The sequence below is a fragment of the Brachyhypopomus gauderio genome, chromosome 15 (assembly GCF_052324685.1).
Source record: "Brachyhypopomus gauderio isolate BG-103 chromosome 15, BGAUD_0.2, whole genome shotgun sequence".
NCBI classification, from domain to species: domain Eukaryota; kingdom Metazoa; phylum Chordata; class Actinopteri; order Gymnotiformes; family Hypopomidae; genus Brachyhypopomus; species Brachyhypopomus gauderio.
Genome location: NC_135225.1, coordinates 8,819,828 through 8,840,243, shown reverse-complemented (window position 1 = coordinate 8,840,243; position 20,416 = coordinate 8,819,828). Strand labels below are relative to the sequence as shown.

The following is a 20,416-nucleotide window of genomic DNA, read 5'->3' as shown; positions in this document are numbered from 1 at the left end:
GCGGCAGAGCTACAGTATCATCTCTCATGCACACAAGTCATTACGTCTCCTTAAATGCTCATTCAAACTCCTCTTTGTCTGTGGCCTCGTGTCATTTTTATTATGGCAATAAATCAGCACCACTTGCCTGATGCGAAGCTCCGACGGCTTCTGCAGGTCAGATGTGGGGCTGCATAAACAATAACAGGGCTCTACCGGGAAGCAGCTACCCTTCCCTAATGAGAACCCAGGCTCGCATCAAACGCCAAGCCCCTGCTCATGGAAAAGGATCAGAGGGGTTGGATTTAGATGTACCCATGGCCTGCAGAAGCACACTGGGGTGCTTCTCTCTCTCTCTCTCCCTCCCTCTCTCTCTCTCGGTCCCTCTCCCAGACCTGACTGGTGATGAAAGAGGAGCTCCTCTATCCTCTCACACTGGACACTCTGCACAGATCCTTTCCAAGGCTCTTGAAGCTCCGACATGCTACCGCAGTTCACTCACCATCATGGTTGACATTCAACCATGCGTGAGAGACAATGGTGCCCCAGAAACCATGTTCACCTCGTCTCTCTCTCTCCCCAACCCTGAATCCTGACCGATGCGTGTTATGAGGGAGAATAATTAAACGTGCCCTGCTGTGTCTCTCCATGGACGACGGCAAACAGCAGGAGCAGCGGCGGCTCAAAGTATTCAAATAAAAACAGGAGCGGTCCAAATACAGCCATGAGGGCCCTTAACACGAAGCCCCCTGTTCCCGCTGGCAACAACACCAAACAACTTCACCTCAGCCCGTCTAATCCGAGACATTAACGTGTCAAACTGCAAGAGCGGGAGCAGAAAAGGGGGATGGAAGCGTCCGTGGAAAAGTGCGGCGGCTCTTGAGGAGCGGAGCGGATCCCGAGCAGGACGCCGGCAGCTCTCTTTACGTGAGAAAAACAAAACGAAGCCTCCGTGCCAAAAGTGCTAAAGAAAAGACGTGAAACGTCTGCAGAAGGAAGAACGCGTGAAGCGGTATGTGGAGGCTGGACAGTGACCGTGCAGACATGACTAATTATACGGCTGCGAGCAAGATTATCCTCCATGGTAATTTCAAACACAAAGGCCAGTTAAGAGGATGTCAGAGGACACACTAGCGCTACACAAAGAGCCAGACGAGGAGATGGGCGGCACACCGAGCCTGTTTCTCAATGGAATGAGGGATGTGTAACATCATACGAGGAAGTACTGAGGTGTAGGAGAAAAGGGGAAAAACAACAGCAAGCTACTCCGCCATTTTGACCAAGACTTCTGAAATATGGTGGTATCGTCATTGTGCTATAGAGATGGTTCTCAGCACCAGGGATAGTGAGCTTGGTAACAATACTGGAATATCGTTGATGAAAACCTCCAGAGCACAAGCTATCTGGAGTGACAGTTCACCTTTCAACATGACAATGATCCAAAGCATACAGCTTATATAGGTAGCTTTGGGAAACCTCTGGATGTCCTTGTGCAGATTTGCCTAAGCTCAGAGTTCAACTCCATTGAACATCTGTCAAGAGAATGTTCACAACCACTTATCCAATCTCAAGGAGCTTCAGAGGAGTGGCCATGAAGCAAAGGACAAACAGACAAAATATAGGAGAGCAGGGCTTGTAGAGGCGAATCAGAGAAGGTGTGTTCCTGTGTTTGCTGCCAAAGGACCATCTACAAAGGTTCTGAATACTTTTATGAATAAGGGATTTCAGTATTGGACTATTTCTCATTAATTTTGTCATTAAGAGTAATCATAACGTATAGACTGATGGGTAAAAATGGCAATTATATCCATTACATCCATTCAAAATCAAATCCACAACACAATACAGTGTACATCAAGTAACAAGGTCAAAACACTTCTGTGAATCCACTGCATCTGAGAAACAGACGAGAAACCTGTAATGGTGCTCTGTGCCAACGGGGTCTACGCCATGAGCGGGTCGTCACCATGTACTCACACTTGATGTTGAAGGAGGCGACGGCGGAGGTGACCACCTCGCCGTCGGCCAGGCTCGTGGCCTCGCACTGGAAGTTGCCGGCATCGAGGAGCCGGTCCACGGCAGCGAACTTGAGGTTTCCGCCCTCCAGGAAGCGGCGCTCGGAGGGGAGCACGCGCTGGCCGTCCTGCAGCCAGGAGTAGTTGACGTGTGGCGCCCCACTGACCTCGCAACGCAGCATGGCACTACGCCCGTGGAGGGCGTCCTGCGACTGGGGCTCTTTGGAGAAGTGCAGAGAGGACGCCTGCACCCATAGTGCTGAGAGAGAGAGAGAGAGAGAAGGTTACTACTTAAATATTACACACTTTAACACTTACAATTTGAGCGTGTAGACTTTACAAATAGCCCCCTCAGGGGTCAGACACTCGCTTTGGGGGAAGTTGTACTGTCCAAGGACACAGAGCATGAAGAGAGATTTAGAAAGAGCACTTTTTTTGGAAGCAAGAATAATAGTGCGTTGAAAGCAACACAAAAACAAGCTAATGACTTTAAGATGCTCTTAGTCAATGGTTTAAACTCGTCTTGTCCCTCAGCAAATGAACACTGCAGTCTCAATGAGGAGGTGTCAGATCAAGTCCACAGCCTCTCTGAAATGTCCCTGCCATCAGCTCTCACACACAAATAAACATGCTCATGGGCGCTCACACACACACACACACACACACACACACACACACACACACACACACACACACACACACACACACACACACACACACACACACAGACTCCGCAAATTCATATTCAAGCAAACGCTGCAAGACTTTGATCGATCAAGATAATTTTTGTGGCGCTCAACCCGAATCGTGCATCCAACTGCAGGATTTTCGGAAGTTCACGCTGATTCAAGCATCTTACTGCAGCATTTTGAGATGCTCACTCTGAACCGTGTAACTGACGGCATCATTTTTAGTAGCGCACTGAACTATATATTTAATTACATAACTTTGAGAAGCTCATTGAATTGGAGTCATTTTGAGAAGCTCACTCTGAATCATATATGTGATGGAGTCATTTTGAGAAGCTCACTCTGAATTGTGTATCTGTCTAGCTCTTTAGGGAGCCCAGCACTCAGTATAGCCTAAAGGGCCATGTGCAAATCTAGCAAGCCTAGCATGTATTTTTAGGAATGGCCTCAAAGCAATGCGTGTGTGTGTGTGTGTGTGTGTGTGTGTGTGTGTGTGTGTGTGTGTGTGTGTGTGTGTAGGGGGGTGGGTTGTGTTTCACGGTGTTCTGTCTAATTATATGAAGAACTATCAAATTAAACTTGACAAAGACTTCACCACAAAGAGAAAGAACGAGAGCAAGAGAGTGACAGACAGGGTGATGGATAGAGAGAGAGAGAGAGAGAGAGAGAGAGAGAGAGAGAGAGAGGGGAGTGATAGACTCGGGGAGAAACAGACACAAAGTGGCAGACAGAAAGCAGTCATCTCTCGCACTCTCAAACATATACACCCACATATAGATGAAAACTAAGCAATGCCCGGAGTCATGTTGTGTTTACTTGCTACACAAGTAAACATTATTCCAGTACAGTGACCTAACCAATCACCTGTAATTGGGCATCAGATTAATTGATTCCAGGCCTGAGTAACAAATGAACACAGACAGGTTAAATACATCTGCTCAGAAACAAGCCTGTCAATTTTCAGTGAAGACTTACACGGCCCCAGAGCTTCACAATTACACCATTTTGCAAAATATTATTTCTTTCATAACCACATTTGGAAACATCTTTTGTGTCAAAGGTATTTTTTCTTATACAGTGACATCACTTTTAAATGGTGCTGGAGAACTGTAGCCTGAGATTTGACCAGATTTCCTACTAAAACTGTTCATTAGCATGCTAAGCTCACCCTGAGCCTTTTGTTGAATGCACTGCTGGTGAAATCCCTGAACACTAAAAATTTAGCTATTTTAAGTTTAGGAAATTCTCTCTATGGAGCAAAAGGACCAGAAAAGACTGAAAATGTCACATAAATACTATTACCACTTCACTACCTGGATGTGTGTGTAGAATATGCAAAGAGAGAGATTCCCCATGAGGTACAGCAGGTCACTATAATAGCTTGGTTGATATAAGATGCAGGAGTTTCTGTCTGTTAGATAAGGAAGTATGCAGTAGTCAAAGCCCTGACCCCTAGTTCAAAGCCCTGGCTACCTACCAGTAGCTGTAGCACATGTCTATACAGCTGTAGCACAGCGCAGCAACGCAGCTGTAGCATGTTAGCACAACTGTAGTTATCTCTATAGCTCTGAAAGGGCTCCTACCACAGCAGCAATTCCACAGCTCACTTGGGAATTCATCTAAAGAGTCTCCAGTATACCTCACTGAACAACCACAGGCCAGCTCCATATACGATGCATAAACTGAACAAAGACGAACATTAAAGGTGTGTTACTAAATAACATTCATTATTGTTGTCATTTTCCAGCGTCACGTACAGTTCATCTTTTTGCAAAATTTGAATAAATGCTCTGAGCCATTATGGTCTCCCCAAAATACACACTGGCACCAGAGGGCAAAGTAAGAAAGCTTGGAGGTAATTGCGTAAATGGTGTTTTGCTGTTGGCCATTGTTGTTTGTAATAAAGCAGAGAGCTACATTGTGGGCCTGGACCGCCTCTTAAAAGGTCGGGTAGGCAATTTTTGTAGAAATTTTCTTGAGCCCTCCTTCCAAAAACACATGAACATAAACTGGCTGACTACAGCTAGAGGAGCAAGTACCCATAATGCCTGTGGGCGAAGCAGCTTAGGAAGAGAGGAAACTAGGTTAGTCTTGTAAAGACAAAGCGTGGTTCACTCTGGTTTACATTTACAACATGTAAACGCCCTTATCCAGCACAACGTCTGATATCTTGCTTCACCTAACCTCATTTTAGTCATAGGTGTTTCTCTTTCTTTTGTGTCTTCCTTTTGCTGTGCAAGACGTGGCCAGTGCACCTGTGCACTTCCTCTGCCCTTCTTCCTGCTGTCAACAGGAAGGGGTGTGGCAGGAAGGAGACAGGCTGATTGGACCTCATCATCCCCAAATAACTTGTTTTCCTTTTTATCATCACGGAATTTGATTTAATTAACATCATTCTGATTTTAAAAGTTTTTTTTTTTTTAATACAGCAAAAAAATAATAAAAATACGAGTCATCCTGGATCTGGAATCTGGATCTCCAGCCCCGTAGGTTTACAACACATATAGCAGCTGTTTCCTGCTGTGTTGGAAAGTGCATTCAGTGCCACACATTTCAGATCAGTTCAGGAGAGCAAAGCACACTGCACTAAAAATGTGGCCACACGTGCTGACAGTCAGAGAGTAACAGACAGATGGAGAAAACGGTGTTCTCTGACACACATGCAAATCAGCCGACACCATCTTAATGTTACAGTTCTCAAAAATCTAGTACTATGAGGAGTGGCTGGAGAAATGCATGCACATGCATGTGTGCACGCACACCCATACGCACAAGCACACAACCACACACACACACACAAGTATAAGAAAAAAAGAACAAAAGTAGCCAACAGATACAAACTATATAACCCATTTCATCTGCAGCCATAGAGTCCCTGACTAAAAAGATTTGGTCTCTGTGGAAAGAACTTTTTCCATCTAGTCAATTCTGGTCAGCTGGCCTCGCTCAGCTTTTCAAAAACCCTTAATTGGACCTGATGGAAGAGATTCTGTAGATTACATCAGTGTCTGAGAGTCCCGCTAAGATACTGCAGCTGCCTTCCAAGTTCCCCAGCACTCAGACACAAACTGTAATAACTGACAGACAAACAGCCAGACTGGGGAGAACACCTCAAACTCTACAAGATGGTCAAAAGAACACAGCTGACCTAGATATGACATGAAGAAAAAACGCTGCTTGTTGCTGGTGAATGATGTGATGATATGCTGTGGAGATCAGGACCAGTTCAACAGTGGTTGGGACACTGACTTGATGACAATATAAAACATCACGGCGACCGTATAAATCAGTGTAATGTGCAGCACCAAATCATTACTTTGTGCTCACACTGAACATTCTCTATATGCACCTTTTCATTATGTACGTTTTATTACTCAGTATATTACACTTTAATGAATGGAACAGTACACCAATATACAGTGTAATACCTCATGTATTTTCCTAACTCTTTGGTAAAATGAACATTGAATTATTGATTTATCAATAGCATAATTAATTGTCTAATTTAAAAACAAAACTTCTTTTCATATGTTCAGTACATGCCATAACAAATGTGTGTTGACCCAAAATACATCTATTTAGCACAGAAACAAAATACAACTTGTAAAACATACAAACATGCAAGTCAATTTGCATCTGTTATGAACAGATTACCTCATGCTCACTGCAACCTCAGGGCATGACTACTGTAGTTCAACCAGTCCTGCAAGTCAACATAATTTACACTTAATTTAAATTACACTTAACTGCTTTAAAGTCACAGCAATTTGAGAGTGCTGCCAGCCTAACAGGGTTGGCCTAGAAATCCTGACTAACTAGATCAAAGCTGCATTCAGCTCTGCTTTCAGCTCCAGATTCAGACGAGGTGACGGAAAAGCCAAGGGAAGAATTAATGTCTTGACGTTGGAGCAGTAAATGAGCACTTAGCCGAGAAATTAGAAGCCCCACATTTAGGTCACATTCTATTACATTCGGCACAAATGAGGCAATTTGTGTGAAGGCAGCCAGAGAGGGGAGATCAGTGCTCCACAAGCTCCATTAGGTGGTGTGATTCTTTGTTCAAGTCCCCTCGACAGACCTAAAGTGGAGCAGCCCAGCCTTGCATACATAATTCATGGAGGTTGATAGAAATCTCCAAGCAGCACCAGGCATGACAGTTTCAGTCATAAGGTGAGCTACACACAACACCCCCCCCAATGTCTCCCACAACACTGTCTGGTGACACAGGCTTTTCTAACAACCCCAGCACTCTCCAGTGTCTGGGTGTGATCCGTTCAATGGCGATGGCAGCACCAACCCCACACACGAGCTTATAAATAGTTTTTCATTCTTTGAAGCTCCACCAGCTGGTGGCCCTCGTCAGCAGCTCCTACGGCCAGTAATGCAGGGCACCTCCTGGAGCTGCTCCCGTCTGAAGCACCACGACGGCGAGCTCACGAGCCACTCCTGCCAGATTTCCGCATGATGGATTTATAGGAGTGTGAGTGTGTGCGAGGTGGGGCTACCACTGCCGTGCCGCACAGAAGCAGGCTCACTCCTCACAGCCATCAGACAGCCATGTGGGACTAGTTAGGGAGGGAAAGAAACCTCCCCAGACAGAAGACGAGAGAAGGAGCTGACCAGGGGAGGCAATGGAAACAGCTAATGTTAGTCATGTTGCTATGGTAATATGTAATCATGGTTACCCACACCTTCTCTGCGAGTACCTGTTCTGGATGCCCTGCTAGGTTTCTTGGCTGTGGTGTGGCAGCTTTTCAGAGGAACACTGATGCAGGAGATTTTTTTTTACATTTTCTATCTACTGAATGAAAATAAGACATTGACAAATGTGTTTTAAATAATAAATATGCCCCAGTAACCGAGGGTCACTATAGTTCAGTTTGTCTCAATGTTTCCAGAATTTACAATCCAGTCTGCCACTCTTTTCCAATTCATCAACATGTTTTTATGTTATAGAGATCCTATAAAGTCAAAGTCAAATTTATTTATATAGCGCTTTTCACAACACACACAACATAAACACAGCGACAGACAGCCAACACACAGGCTGAAAACTTCACAAACAGGGTTTTTACTTATAAGCATTATAAGCACCAGTTGTGGCCTCTGTAAGCAAAAGCTCCATGACTTGTTTAATCTCATGTGAAGCTTCATGACTTGTTTAATCTCACGTGAAGCTCCATGACTTGTTTAATCTCACGTGAAGCTCCATGACTTGTTTAATCTCACGTGAAGCTCCATGACATCTTTAATCTCACGTGAAGCTCCATGACATCTTTAATCTCACGTGAAGCTCCATGACATCTTTAATCTCACATGAAGCTCCTTTACAGAGGCCCCAACTTGGCCAAATCTCAAAAACCAGAGTGTTCCAACGCATTCCCAAAGCCCAATGGCATGATCGTTTGGAAGTTTCTCCTTACCACAGCCGAGATACTCAGCTTGGATACGAGATGCAGACCGAAAAGGCAAGTTCTTACCTAAGAGAAACAGAGTGCTGTGAAATATCATAAAATAAGACACATTTAGACACATACTATTAAAACCAAAAAGAACTAATGTTTTCATCCAAGTTCTTCATAAGGTTTCAGATTATGAGGTAGGCGAAACATACATCTAAATACTTCTTTTCCTTTATACTGTACACAAGGCTTTGGAAAGCCAAATATACAGAAGTTAATAATATTAAAGTGATATTTCAAAGTTGTTAAAGCTAATACATACTTTACATAAGGCAGGCTTGTGAGGGCAGGCCTAGAAATCCCACTAGATGTTCAAACTGCTGTTTACATAAGCCCATAAGTATTTCATTTTTTTGTTTTCATGTGGTTACTGTTGATTTTTAATATTACCTACAGTTGGCATACATGTCACCATACAAAATATATCCAAGAAGAACCCAGCATGATACAGTAATGCTACCATCAATAAATAAACTGCTAAAATATTTATGAAATATTTCACCTGGCTTTTCCTGAAAGATATTTCTCACACCAAGACAGCTAGCCCAAAGGCACATATCCTTAGAAACAAAAACTAGGTACCCTAGAATAGCAAAAGTTCACTCTGAGAAGAATTCATAAATTAATTTCTCACATACATCTATACTGGGACCTCCATTCATTTGTAATAAATCTCAGTAACGGAGACAATCCCATGGTGTTCATCTTGATGAAGGAGGGAAGCCTTACTCCCAATGGATACCCCTCCCCCCAAAAACAAAACAAACAATAAACCATACAAACCACACCAACAAAAAAGATAACATCACTTGCTCAAGATTGTCTAAATTGTTAAAACTTTCTTGAAGAGGTTACACATTTTATAAAGGGTTAAATATACATAAACCATTTCACAATTTCACAGAATTCCTTCTGGTGACTCGCCTGCGGAGAATATTTAAATCAAGTGTTATTACTGCATGTCATGACTGTAGATAATCACTGCCACTGCCAATTTAGTGGGTTTTTTTTATTTTTTTATTCTTACCCCAAGTGTGGTAACTCCACAATGGGTAACTCTAAATCTGAGCACGTCCCCGTGACCCTTAGCTGGTGTTGGGGAGGTGTTTTCCTGCAGGAGTAATTGGGGAGTTGAGAAGTGGGGGCAGTCTTCAGCTATGCAGTTTCAGTCTGCTCGTTACTGCACACAATCACCAACACCAGCACCAATTTGCTGAGGCGTTACTGTCACCGTGGCTATGGGGTAGGGTCACTGACACTCTGCCCGTGTGTGTGTGTGTGTGTGTGTGTGTGTGTGTTAGCACTGACAGAATCTGTATTGCTTTGCTACAGGGAAAAATAGCAATGATAAAAGAAACGTGCAGAGAGCTCTCACTAAGGAGGATTGGAGTGCCCTTTACGGAAACTGAGGTCTGAAGCAGAGCCTCATTAGCGCTTCATGACTCCATGGTTAGCAGAGCCTGACACCGTATTCACAAAACACGACAGACACCGTATCAGAGATCACCGCTTCTCATCAGACCATTTACACGTCCACACAACAGAAACAACCACAAAGCATGAACACATTAACGCATTCATTTAACCTCAGGAAAGCTCCATTTCATGGAGGTCAACCTGAAGCTCTCCGTCTGACAGACTACCACTCATTCAATTAGCCATTTGAATATTTAACTGGTTGCTGAGTCACAATTGATACTGTAATCCAAGTTGAAGAGCAATAATCACGCTTAGATCATTAAACACTCAACGATATTCAAAGTGCTTTACACTAGCTGAACCGAGACCGCTGTGCTTCATAGGAACACTTGCTTGTCCAATCCTCGGTCTAAATACCAAAACCACCCAGACAACTACACTGGAAAAATGATAACTGAAGTTGAAAAGGCACATAGCTCACTAAAGCACTTCCCGCCCGCTACAAAAGCCTGAAAGGATGTTTTTAATGTCTTCCTGTTCACACACTCTGCTTCTGCCAATTAACCAGCAAAGGACACACATGGTATCCATGATGAATAGTAATCATAAAACCCTCATAAAACAAGTAGGGAAAAAAACATATAGGCAGGATTTGCTTGCATCAAAGCAGTATGTCATGGTGTGTGTGTGTGTGTGTGTGTGTGTGTGTGTGTGTGTGTGTGTGTGTGTGTGTGTGTGTGTGTGTGTGAGTGCATGTGTGCACAGCCCCTCACTGACTTACACAGGGCTAAACAGAACACCCAGGCATGCTCGTTAGTGATTCATTAGCCAATTACAGATCTGGTGATGTAACCTGGACTGCAGCTCTGGGCCCTGCTCCAGAGTTCTAGTGAGAAAGAGCTTCACACACCCATGCAAAACGATGCTATTGTTCCAGTTATTTAGAACAGCACAACTGTCGTTGTCTGGATGTACTGCTTGTCATCTGGGTGTATTTCCAAACCAGTAGTGAAGACCAAAGAGGGCGATTGATTTAGACCCTCTCTGGAAGCAGGCCGCTGGACACTGACACCACCCACCTCTTCTCCGCTCCGGGGAGGTGGGGGGGTCTAAAAGCCACATGTGGAGTTCACAGTGCAGTAAGCCCTTAGGTGTGAGCCAGGAGTTCAGCTGGAGTTAGTCATGTTTTACTTACACTCCTAAACCTTTCCCTTTGATCCTTCTATATAACCAATGCATAAAACAAGTTCTAAAAAAAAGTCCTGACAAAGAGAACAAACTCTGGAATGGTGTGAAAGTGAGAAGTAGGAATTCTGTGACCTGGAAGGTCACATTCCACAGTGGACCTGCTCACCCTGAAGAGTGGAAAGACACTCTTTAGGGATTCAGGGCCAAATCTATGGTCTGCCTCCAGCACCCTCCAGCGTGTTTGAGGGTCTGCAATGTTTCTGCAGTTTCTTGCCCAAAGCTGCAGCGCGTCAACACCTCAGAGCGTCTGACATCACCACTACAGGGTTGGCTTTTTTTTCTCTCTTTAGACATCAAAACCTCTTACATAAGCATGTCATGGTTATATTTCAGTTGTGAGTCATCAAGCATTTCTTTGCATAATATAATTGGATCAGCTGACAGGCAGCATGTATGAAACCAGAGAAAAAAGGAGGAACAATCAAATGAACAAAAGAAAATAATAATCGTCTTAACGAGCACACATTGCAACACATTCAGAAATTGCATGGACATGGTTTATGAAGGCTGAAACAGAAGATTGTTTGAGACTAGTAGCTAAAAACATCCTAGATCAAAAAAAGTCCTAGATCAGTAACCTTAGTACTGTCTTCTTACATGGAGCGCAAGCTTAACACATCCACAAGGAAAAGAACCAGCTGTCTCATGAAGAGCCAGGACAACTGTCCCTGCCTCAGACAGAAACGCTGGAGTCCTGTGCAGATTAAAGTCCATGTGAAAGTGTGGAGCGAACGTAGTAGCAGAGAACCTTAGATCCTGGTCCTTGGCTCAGGGTCATGGGATTATTCTTATTTGAATGTATTCAGGAGCATTCTGGTGCTCTCTCTCACTCCCTCTCTCCCTCACACACGCACACACTTTCTCTTGCTCCGTTTCTCCCTCACACAATGTTGGTTTGATATAAACTCTAATGACACACTGGGCCTGATTTTTTAATTCGTATTCCTCACACAATGCGTGTTCATTGTTTACTGACTGTCTGGCCCCCATCCACAGACCACATGGGGGCAAGGAAATTACGAGCACCCCCCCCCCCCCCCCCTTCCCATATTAGCTGCGGCTTTCATATCTGTAATCTACATCACTACAGGTCAAAGGTCAGGCTTACAATCTGCATTTACAATGAGGCTTTGATAAAGCATAGCACTCTTACACTCTTACAACGAAGGCACTCACAGCATTACTAAATACCCAGTTAAGTGCTGACACAGAGTCAACACAAACACAACTGCTGGCTTCAGCCAGGGTCAGTTTTTCATTCTGCTGTTTTTTCCCCCCCACAGATGAAAGGCAGCCAACAGTAACGCAGACCAGCCAGACTTTGAAGCAGAGATCTATGTGTATGGCTCAGAACTGCAGCCAGTGGACCAGCGGTACCACATCATTAATCTATATTCTCCAGACCAGGTGAACGGTCCAGCACCACTGGGAAAAACTGCCGGGACAACGCTTCCTCAAGACTGGGGCGAGAGACAGGGCATGACGGATGAACACCGTTCCCTGCATTCACTAAGTGGTTTAAGGAACACGCTACCACTGGAGAAGTGATGATGTACAGAGCAGATAGCCCGTATGACGCAGTATGAGGACCGTACAGCGCTCTTGAAAGAGCAGCATTGTGTGTTGGTTGGATTGGGACTTCGACCCGAGGAACGGCAGAGAAACCGTGGGCCACACGGGTCACAATATCACGTACGAGAAAAGAGCCCGAGATGTTTCCCATAGCGAGGAGCTGTACTAGACACTGACTGCAGATGGAGTTCGTGGAGTTGGTGACCTGCGACCGGCCCCCAGTATCCACGAGGACGGCAGAACGTCACTTTTCCTCCTCCCAGCTCTGAACACAACAAAGAGATGAAGGGGAAGAGTAGCGAAGGGGTGAGAGAACCGCTCGCACTCGTTCGCTGCGGAGTCGCATGGACAGCTAGATGCTGTGGCCCCTACGGAGCATGCTCAGTGAGGCCAGGCCTGCTAGACGCATTACGCTGGATGCACGTTATCCAATTAGCAGGGGAATTACAGTATAAGCAGAGTGAGTACTGAGAGGTTATAGACAGGAAGTCTCTGAGATCTCAAAAGCACTTAATGCTGACCTAGGGAGTATGGAAACTTCAGCTAAGAGAAAATGCTTTTTCCTGTCAGCCAGAAGTTCCATCAAGTATACCTGTTATTAAAAACCTGGGACTTGGCAATTAATGAGATATTCTGGGGGTTTCCCCTTAGCACATAAATGAAAAACACTTTGTTTCTGACTTTTAATCCCAAGCAAACAGCGTGTGTAAAGAAACTGCCATGAGGAGTTGTAAAGCTGAGGGCCGTAGCCAGTGGGTTTCCAGGCACTACTGTGGTCCTGCCCTTTCCAGGAAGCACGTGGCTGGCTTTGGCACACAACAGTGTGGTCATCAGAACCAAATTACCCAGAGAAGAGAGGCTGAGATCAGACTAGCGGCTCCTCAAGCCCTACGGCTCCACGATCGGTTTGGTTAACTAATCTCAACAAATATATGAGAGACCACAGAATGGCATAACACATACCACAGATACATGTTCACTTACACACACACACACACACACACACACGCACACACACACACACACACACTTACACTTACACCCTCTCTCAACATACACACAGAAACAAACAGACCTGAACGCGAGAGGAGACCTATGAATAAAAGAATAACCTCCTGTTTGCAGTCAGGAAACACAGCGTTTGGGGGTCTGTCAGCTAATGAAGGGACCGACTGATCTCCCATGTCCTCAGTCACTGGGTCGTTTATTCCACCCCAGGACTAGCGAAACAGTGCAAAGATGCACTGTAATGTTAGAGTGTAAAAACAGTTGTAACCCTTCCACTGGCGTAGACTGGTATGCAGCTATGCATCAAATGATTCTTTTATTTCTGTTCCAGACTGCTCATGTAAATATTCATGAGGTGAGATTTGTGAATATAACAGCTCAGCAGATAACAGACAAGTGCAACTTGCTGCCAGTCAATTAAGCTCAATTACAGAGTTAGCAGCAAGAGATGAATGATGGGTGTGTGTGGTATCGCCCTGTGTCATCTAAATAAAAACATCCAAAGCAATTCATCATGTGTGAACATGAGCCTGCTGCCATGGCTGCACACGTGAAACAACCACACACATGCAAACCCCCCCCACCACACACACCCACCATTAGATGAATCGTTCCAATTAGGCTGCATTAACTCTTTATTCATTATCAGCAGAGGTGCCATCATTTTTTAGGTGTTGACAGGTGGCTTGTTAGCAAGTGCTGTGTTTTCCCTGCAGAAAGAGGTGGAGTGAGTGAGAATGGGGAGAGAGAGTGAGAGAGAGAGAGAGAGAGACTGAAAGAAACACTTGACAGCATGAAAATATGAACTTCACAACTACTGTACTCATTTTCCTCAAGTGAGCAAATTCCCTCAGCTTCCATTGTACACCGATGAGGGGCACATTTGTTTATTACATAGGCTGACGTAATCTATGTACGATAACTTAAAAGAATTAAACCTTAACATAGTAGTTGCAGCACCACTACTGTAGAATCAAGAAATAATCACTTTTCTACAATCCAGTCTTCCATCAACTTAAGCTTAGATAATTTCCTCTATTATTGTGCATCATTGATTTAACAGGAGGCACAAAGAAGATATTCACATGGCCACTTTATATACACACACGAAGTTCCAGACGTGGAGATATACTTCAAGGTGATAACACGAAGTGCAAATAACAGCAAGGAGAGATACTGTTAAATCCATATGTACTACTCACTCAACAAACACGGCAGAACATGCAAGACTAACAGATGTTAGATTAGTGTCCGGAAGAGGAAGGCCGCTGAACTGATACCACATGCCTTACCTTTCACCATCATCTACCTCCCAACGTCATTTCCAGATAACAGCTAGAGCAGAGACTTCTCAGCACAAAGCAAAGTCACGTCCAGCTCACAACTCCAGCAATCCCACTTAAAGCATACCTGTACATGCACCAAGGCTTAGAGATGTACGTGTAATGCAGCAGGGCATTACACCCCCGCCCACGTCAAAGGCAGCTATACAAACAAAAAGAGCTGTGGAGGAGAAAGTGGTTGTCACGTTTAGCTCTCTGATGGTCACATATATACCACAGATCTCTCCAAACACGACCCACACAGCAGTGGAGTGCGTGTGCATTTGTGCATGTGGGTGGCTGGCTGGGGAAGCTGAGGTTGGGGGTGCACGCAGTTAAAATATGACATCTGGAAAACATATTGTCAAGGTCCCCCTTCAAAGTTTGTGTTTTTAGTTTGATGATTTACTGAATGCATGTGGGCATGTGTGCTGTTCCTGAGTCTTTGATTCTTGTGTTCAGCAGATCTACGTTTCCTTTCCAGAAGCTCAGTCCCAAACAGAACACATATCAAACATTAGATCCGTTTAAAAACAGAAATGAATCAAAGGATGTTTCAATCTTTCAATCTGGACACACCTCTTAAGCTCAACTCTACCGGGTAAATAAGACTGTTTGCTCCGGGCTCAAGTTGATGTCATAGGCCCTACTGAGTTCAAAGAAACATAGATATTATATAGCTTACAGTCTACCCTCGCTTTTAAGAAAGCCAAGGGGACTTGTGAGGCTTTACTTCAGTGTTGACTTTCATGTTTCCTGATCCAGTCCTCAGGGACGCTGGAGACAGTCCGGGATTTTTTTTGCTATCGCAGCTCCCAGCACACCTTCTATATCAGGAATTCATCATCACATGGTTCAGGTCTGCTGGAATTTAGGACAGAGCAAAAACGTGGAGTGTCTGAAGTCCCAAGGCCTGGATTGGGAATCACAAATTTAGTTCACGTCAGTCCAATGAAAATGCATTCATGGTTATAAATATTTTCAATGAAAATGTAGATTATACATTTACATTCTAAAGTTAATTTGAAAATTGCTTCCAAAAACTGCGCGCTCGCGCTCTCGCTCTCTCTCTCTCTCTCTCTCTCTCTCTCTCTCTCACACACACACACACACACTTATTAGTATCAGTAAGTCCACTAATGAGACCTTTAGGGCAGCTGTAGCCACAATGCTCCCTTTCTGACAGACAGGAGAAGAGAGAGCAAAAAAAAAAAAAAAAAAAAAAAAGAAAAGAAATACTTGAAAAAAAAAAGACTAGTGTGAGCTTCAACACCCCATGCTGGCAGCTAATTAGCCACAACGCTCCCTCCGTTCCACAAACTCTTTCCCATTACATGCAGCTGGTAGCACGTTTCCTGTCTCTGAATTCCCTCTCTGTTGAAAGACGTAGAGACCAGCCATTTCGGTGCTCTCGTAACAAACCAGCGGCTCCCTTTGGTGTCAATCAAGCCTTGCGAAGCTGGCACAGGCACAGTTCACAGATTTCGCCTTAACGCGTAGTGCCTGTTAGCGGAGCCATCCTCCAACACTGCTTCATGACAGGTCAAGGCATGTAGCTTCTGAGGCCACTACGGCTAGCAGACGCTAACGACTAAAAGCATGTAATCCCTGTAATTATGGATCTCGTAATGATGGAGCTGTCTAGAGACTCTACCAGGTGAGGGAGGTCTTGTTAAGCACAACTTATGCCAACCTGTCACTTTCATCTGGTCAACATTTAAAACTGACATTAAAAAATTGTTTTTATACAATTTTGGTTATTTAACTTTTATTGGAAAAAAAACCCTGATGTGTGCCACACAGGCAGTTAGAACGAAGACAGGAGCCTCGTGTGTAGGACCATCAATCAATAGTGACTGTGTGTGTGTATGTGTGTATGTGTGTGTGTGTACGCGCGCATGTGAGTGAGAGAATGCGCACTAGATAGGTTGATTAAATAAATACTGCACAAAAGTAGTTCTCTCAGTCGAATACTGTTAAATATTTCAGCGACTCGCTGTGGAGAAACATTTACTTTCTAAAACAACCTGGCTCTCAGTTCCGTCTGCTCATGTTCAGAACTGTTTTGGCTAACCAAACTCACGGTGGCTACATTACAGCACATTTGCCCTTCAGAAGGTGAGCAGGAAAATACAATACCACACCAGGGAAAAGTTTCAGCTCAGATGTAGCGCAATCTTCTACTCTCGCCAGAGCTCTTGTGAACTGGCCCTTTGCATATGCGGACAAAGAAAGGCAGATGGATTAAAGTGCTTGATGTAATCACACAATCACAAACCGCCACTCACTCGGCCGCGTCCTATGGGGGACACCCGTTTGCCTTCTGCTCTCACTCTGAGAACGAGGAAGACATCAGGCATCATTCACCAGATTCTGGCACAGGGAACATAAGCATCAGCCTCCTCATATCAGAATGGAGGGGGGGTTGTGTGAATAGGTTTTGTCTTGCCTCCCGGGACTCAACCCTCGCCTCAGTAATAACCCGCAGCTGTCGGCCTGACACCGGCTGCCTCTCGGGCCCTGAACTCAGGCCCTGAACACATTGCTTTATTGCCTTTCAAACGGACATGGTGGCCTGTTTATAAGGGGACTAGGCAGGAGGTGCTAAGAGCAGTGGAGGTGGTGCCTCAAATCACCCTTCTCCCCTTCCCTCACTTTACAGAAGCACTAGGGCCCTAGCGGAGACGCACTCTGACTCAAAAAGAAACTCAGGAAACAGGCAGTCACGCAAAATGTCTCATGGGCAGGATTAGCTGCCTTGCCAAACCCCTCTGGACTATCTACAGAAGCAGAGCTGCAGGGTTCCTAGATTAGGACTCTCAGATTAGGAATACACATACACACACACACAGCAGAATAGGATGGACCACAACCTTGTTTTTCTAAAAATGCATGGGAACAAAATTCGACAAGCAGCAAAAGTGGAACGCAAGACAGACACCAGACCGAGTTCGGGCCGCATGTGAAGTCTCGACCCCTTAAGCCTCCTGTTTACCTTTGAAAATGTTCAAAAGAGTGTTCGTCAATAAATCTTACATGTTCTCCCATTAGTTGGAGTTATTGGGTAACAGGACACCGGCCATGAGCTCTGTTTTGATTCCTCTCCCTTTTCTCTCGGCTGGTCAAAGATGAGATCTTCCTTTCAGCATCAATGAGTAGAAAGACACGGTAATGCTGGAGCAAATGATTTACTGTTAATCTCATGTTTCACTCACTATGGGCAGTTTCAAAACACACCCGAGTCTCTCTCTCATACACAGACACGCCACAGGAGAAAAGCCCCCGTCCCCCACTATAATCAATTTAACTTGGCCTGCTCCATTACTGCCGGCCCGAGGTCGGTAACCCCTACCCCTCCTCCGCTCTGTGGACAGGCCAGACAAGCGAGGTAAAGCAGATCTCGGCTCTGGTCACAGAAGTGGCATCACAGCTCAAGGGGGCAGTGGGGCAGCAGGGGGTTCTCCTCTCCATCTCCAGAACATTCCAGCACAGCCAAGCTTTGGCAGCAGGCCCCTCCCCTGGTCAGTACCGACCAGTCAGAAGGAGCCTAATGGAGTAGATAATGAATAATGGATTAAATAATGACCAAATGAAGAGGGGGAGACAGAGCAAACTGAGCACGTGCTGCATAAACACCAGTGCTGGGCACTTCTAATCCATCAACATGCACTTTAAAAGCGCTAACATTCAAATGTTCTCTTCTGCTGAGGAGAACATTCCCTCTCACTGCATGTGGAAGTGACATTGACTCCATTCACTATGAGTAAGCAACGATTTATCCAGTAAATCTGGTTGGAAAAGGACGTTAGCATACACTGTCCTCTAATTTGTCTCATGAAATAACATAACGCCCAAGGCAAACTATTTAATTTCTGCTGTACATTCATGCTCAGTGGATTAGACATGGTTTGACTTTAATCCATGCTTGTTTAAGTAGGCTAAATGTAGATATTAAAGACATTAATATAATAACCGACGGGGCAGTGTTACCTGCCCAACCTCTAATTTCCTAAAGGCGACGTGATGAGCTGATGCACATGGAGGACACAGCCTGCTGCTCCCGTCTCCTCCTGGCCTTCCCCTCCTTCTAAAGCAGTTACCACAGCAACCAGGAGAGACATTATGACACCAGAGGGAAGAGGCAGACTGCAGTTCAAAGGTCAATCAGGGCTATTTTATTTCTGCAAAAGAAGAGTAATGGAACCACTGGAACAGAAATGGATTTCTATAAATCCAAGCACGTAAGAGCCAAAAGGTGTAGGTTATATCAACAGGACGCCGCTTTAAAAGTGGCCGTCACCAAGCGCACTAGTCTCTAATAACAGGAGTCTGGAAATCAAATACTTGTAGATACACTTAATCGTCCTTTACTACTGAAAAATAAACAAGTGTTCATTTTGTGGGAAATAAATCTGCAGGGAGTAAATCCTGCGTGACCAACTGTTCTCCACTCCCGGTAAGATGAGACCCGGCTTTCTTCACCCCGCCCCCCATTCTCTGGGCATTTGATCTTTCCATCTGTTCATCTGAGCATGTCCGGTGACACTTAACAGTGCACACACTGCACACATACCCACAGACACCCATGCAAAACATGCACACCCTCTAATTAGAACCAGTCAGTCTTGATGGGGACAAATAGCCATCCATTGAGGATGCATTGTGCTCTTTAAGATTTATGGCATTATAAAAGAGTCAGTATGTCCAACGCAATACAGCAAGCTAAGCGTTTTAACCAGCAGGCCATCGAGGAAGAAGAGAAGCATGTTCCCCATACGCCTCCAGCAGCCTAAAAGGTTCCAGGACTAAGATGTTCTCCAGGATGCTCTCCAAACTGGCACTGAAGCGTATATTCCACTCGAGTGCCTCAAACCCTGAGGCCCATCAGCCGATGCACTTCCCCAGTGCTCTGTGGCTGCTAGCTACTCGTGCCTTATTAGCTAGCGATCTCAACATCGCAAGGAACGATCAAAATACAGCGTAATATTTGTGTGCACACACCCACGCATGCGCGCACACACACATACTAGAATCAGTACAACTTATTTAGGCAAATAACATTTAGTGAGAAGTTACTCAGACTCTATCTGCAACACTATGAGGGGAAAAAGAAAGAGTGAGATAGGAGAGGGGGAAAGAGTAAAGGAGCGGAAAAGAAAGGGTTAGAGAATGACAGGAAAAGAGCGAAAGGGATACTAAAATGGTGAAGGCGAAGAGTGTGATGCCTTCAAACCATGGCAGGGAGCCTGTGAGGTGTGTGTGTGTGTGTGTGTGTGTGTGTGTGTGTGTGTGTGTGAGGGAGAGAGAGGGAGGACAGGGTGTCAGTTAACAGGGGTCCTGCCATGCTCCACTAATCTCCTGAATCCACCGAGTTCCTGAACCTGTTCCAAGATTCCTGAGCCAACAGTGTAGAGCACGAACGACAAAGGTGGCCATTCACAGGGTGCCATACTAAAGTAGCACATTCCCAAACAGCAGGGGGCGCTACGAAGGCCCACTGCAACCAGAGCCAGTCTCTTAACCCTGCCAGCCTGGTCACCACTGAGAGATATTAATATAAATACACACAGCAGGTTCTGGACACTCATTACAGCCACTATCAGCTGAAAAGACAGGAATACCAAAAGACACCTTAAAATACCATGAGAGGCAAACCCTATGGTTCCCTTTTGAACCACCTTCATAAATTGTTTTGACAATAG

General features: G+C 44.9%; 1 protein-coding gene across 1 annotated transcript in view; it reads right to left on the bottom strand.

Annotated features, from left to right (window-relative positions):
- Nucleotides 1-20,416, bottom strand: part of ptk7b (protein tyrosine kinase 7b) — a 59,925-nt gene that overhangs the window by 19,967 nt on the left and 19,542 nt on the right. The window contains exon 2 of the mRNA XM_076975184.1: nt 1,957-2,253. Coding sequence (XP_076831299.1) covers nt 1,957-2,253 — 297 coding nt within the window. The remainder of the gene's footprint in view (nt 1-1,956; nt 2,254-20,416) is intronic.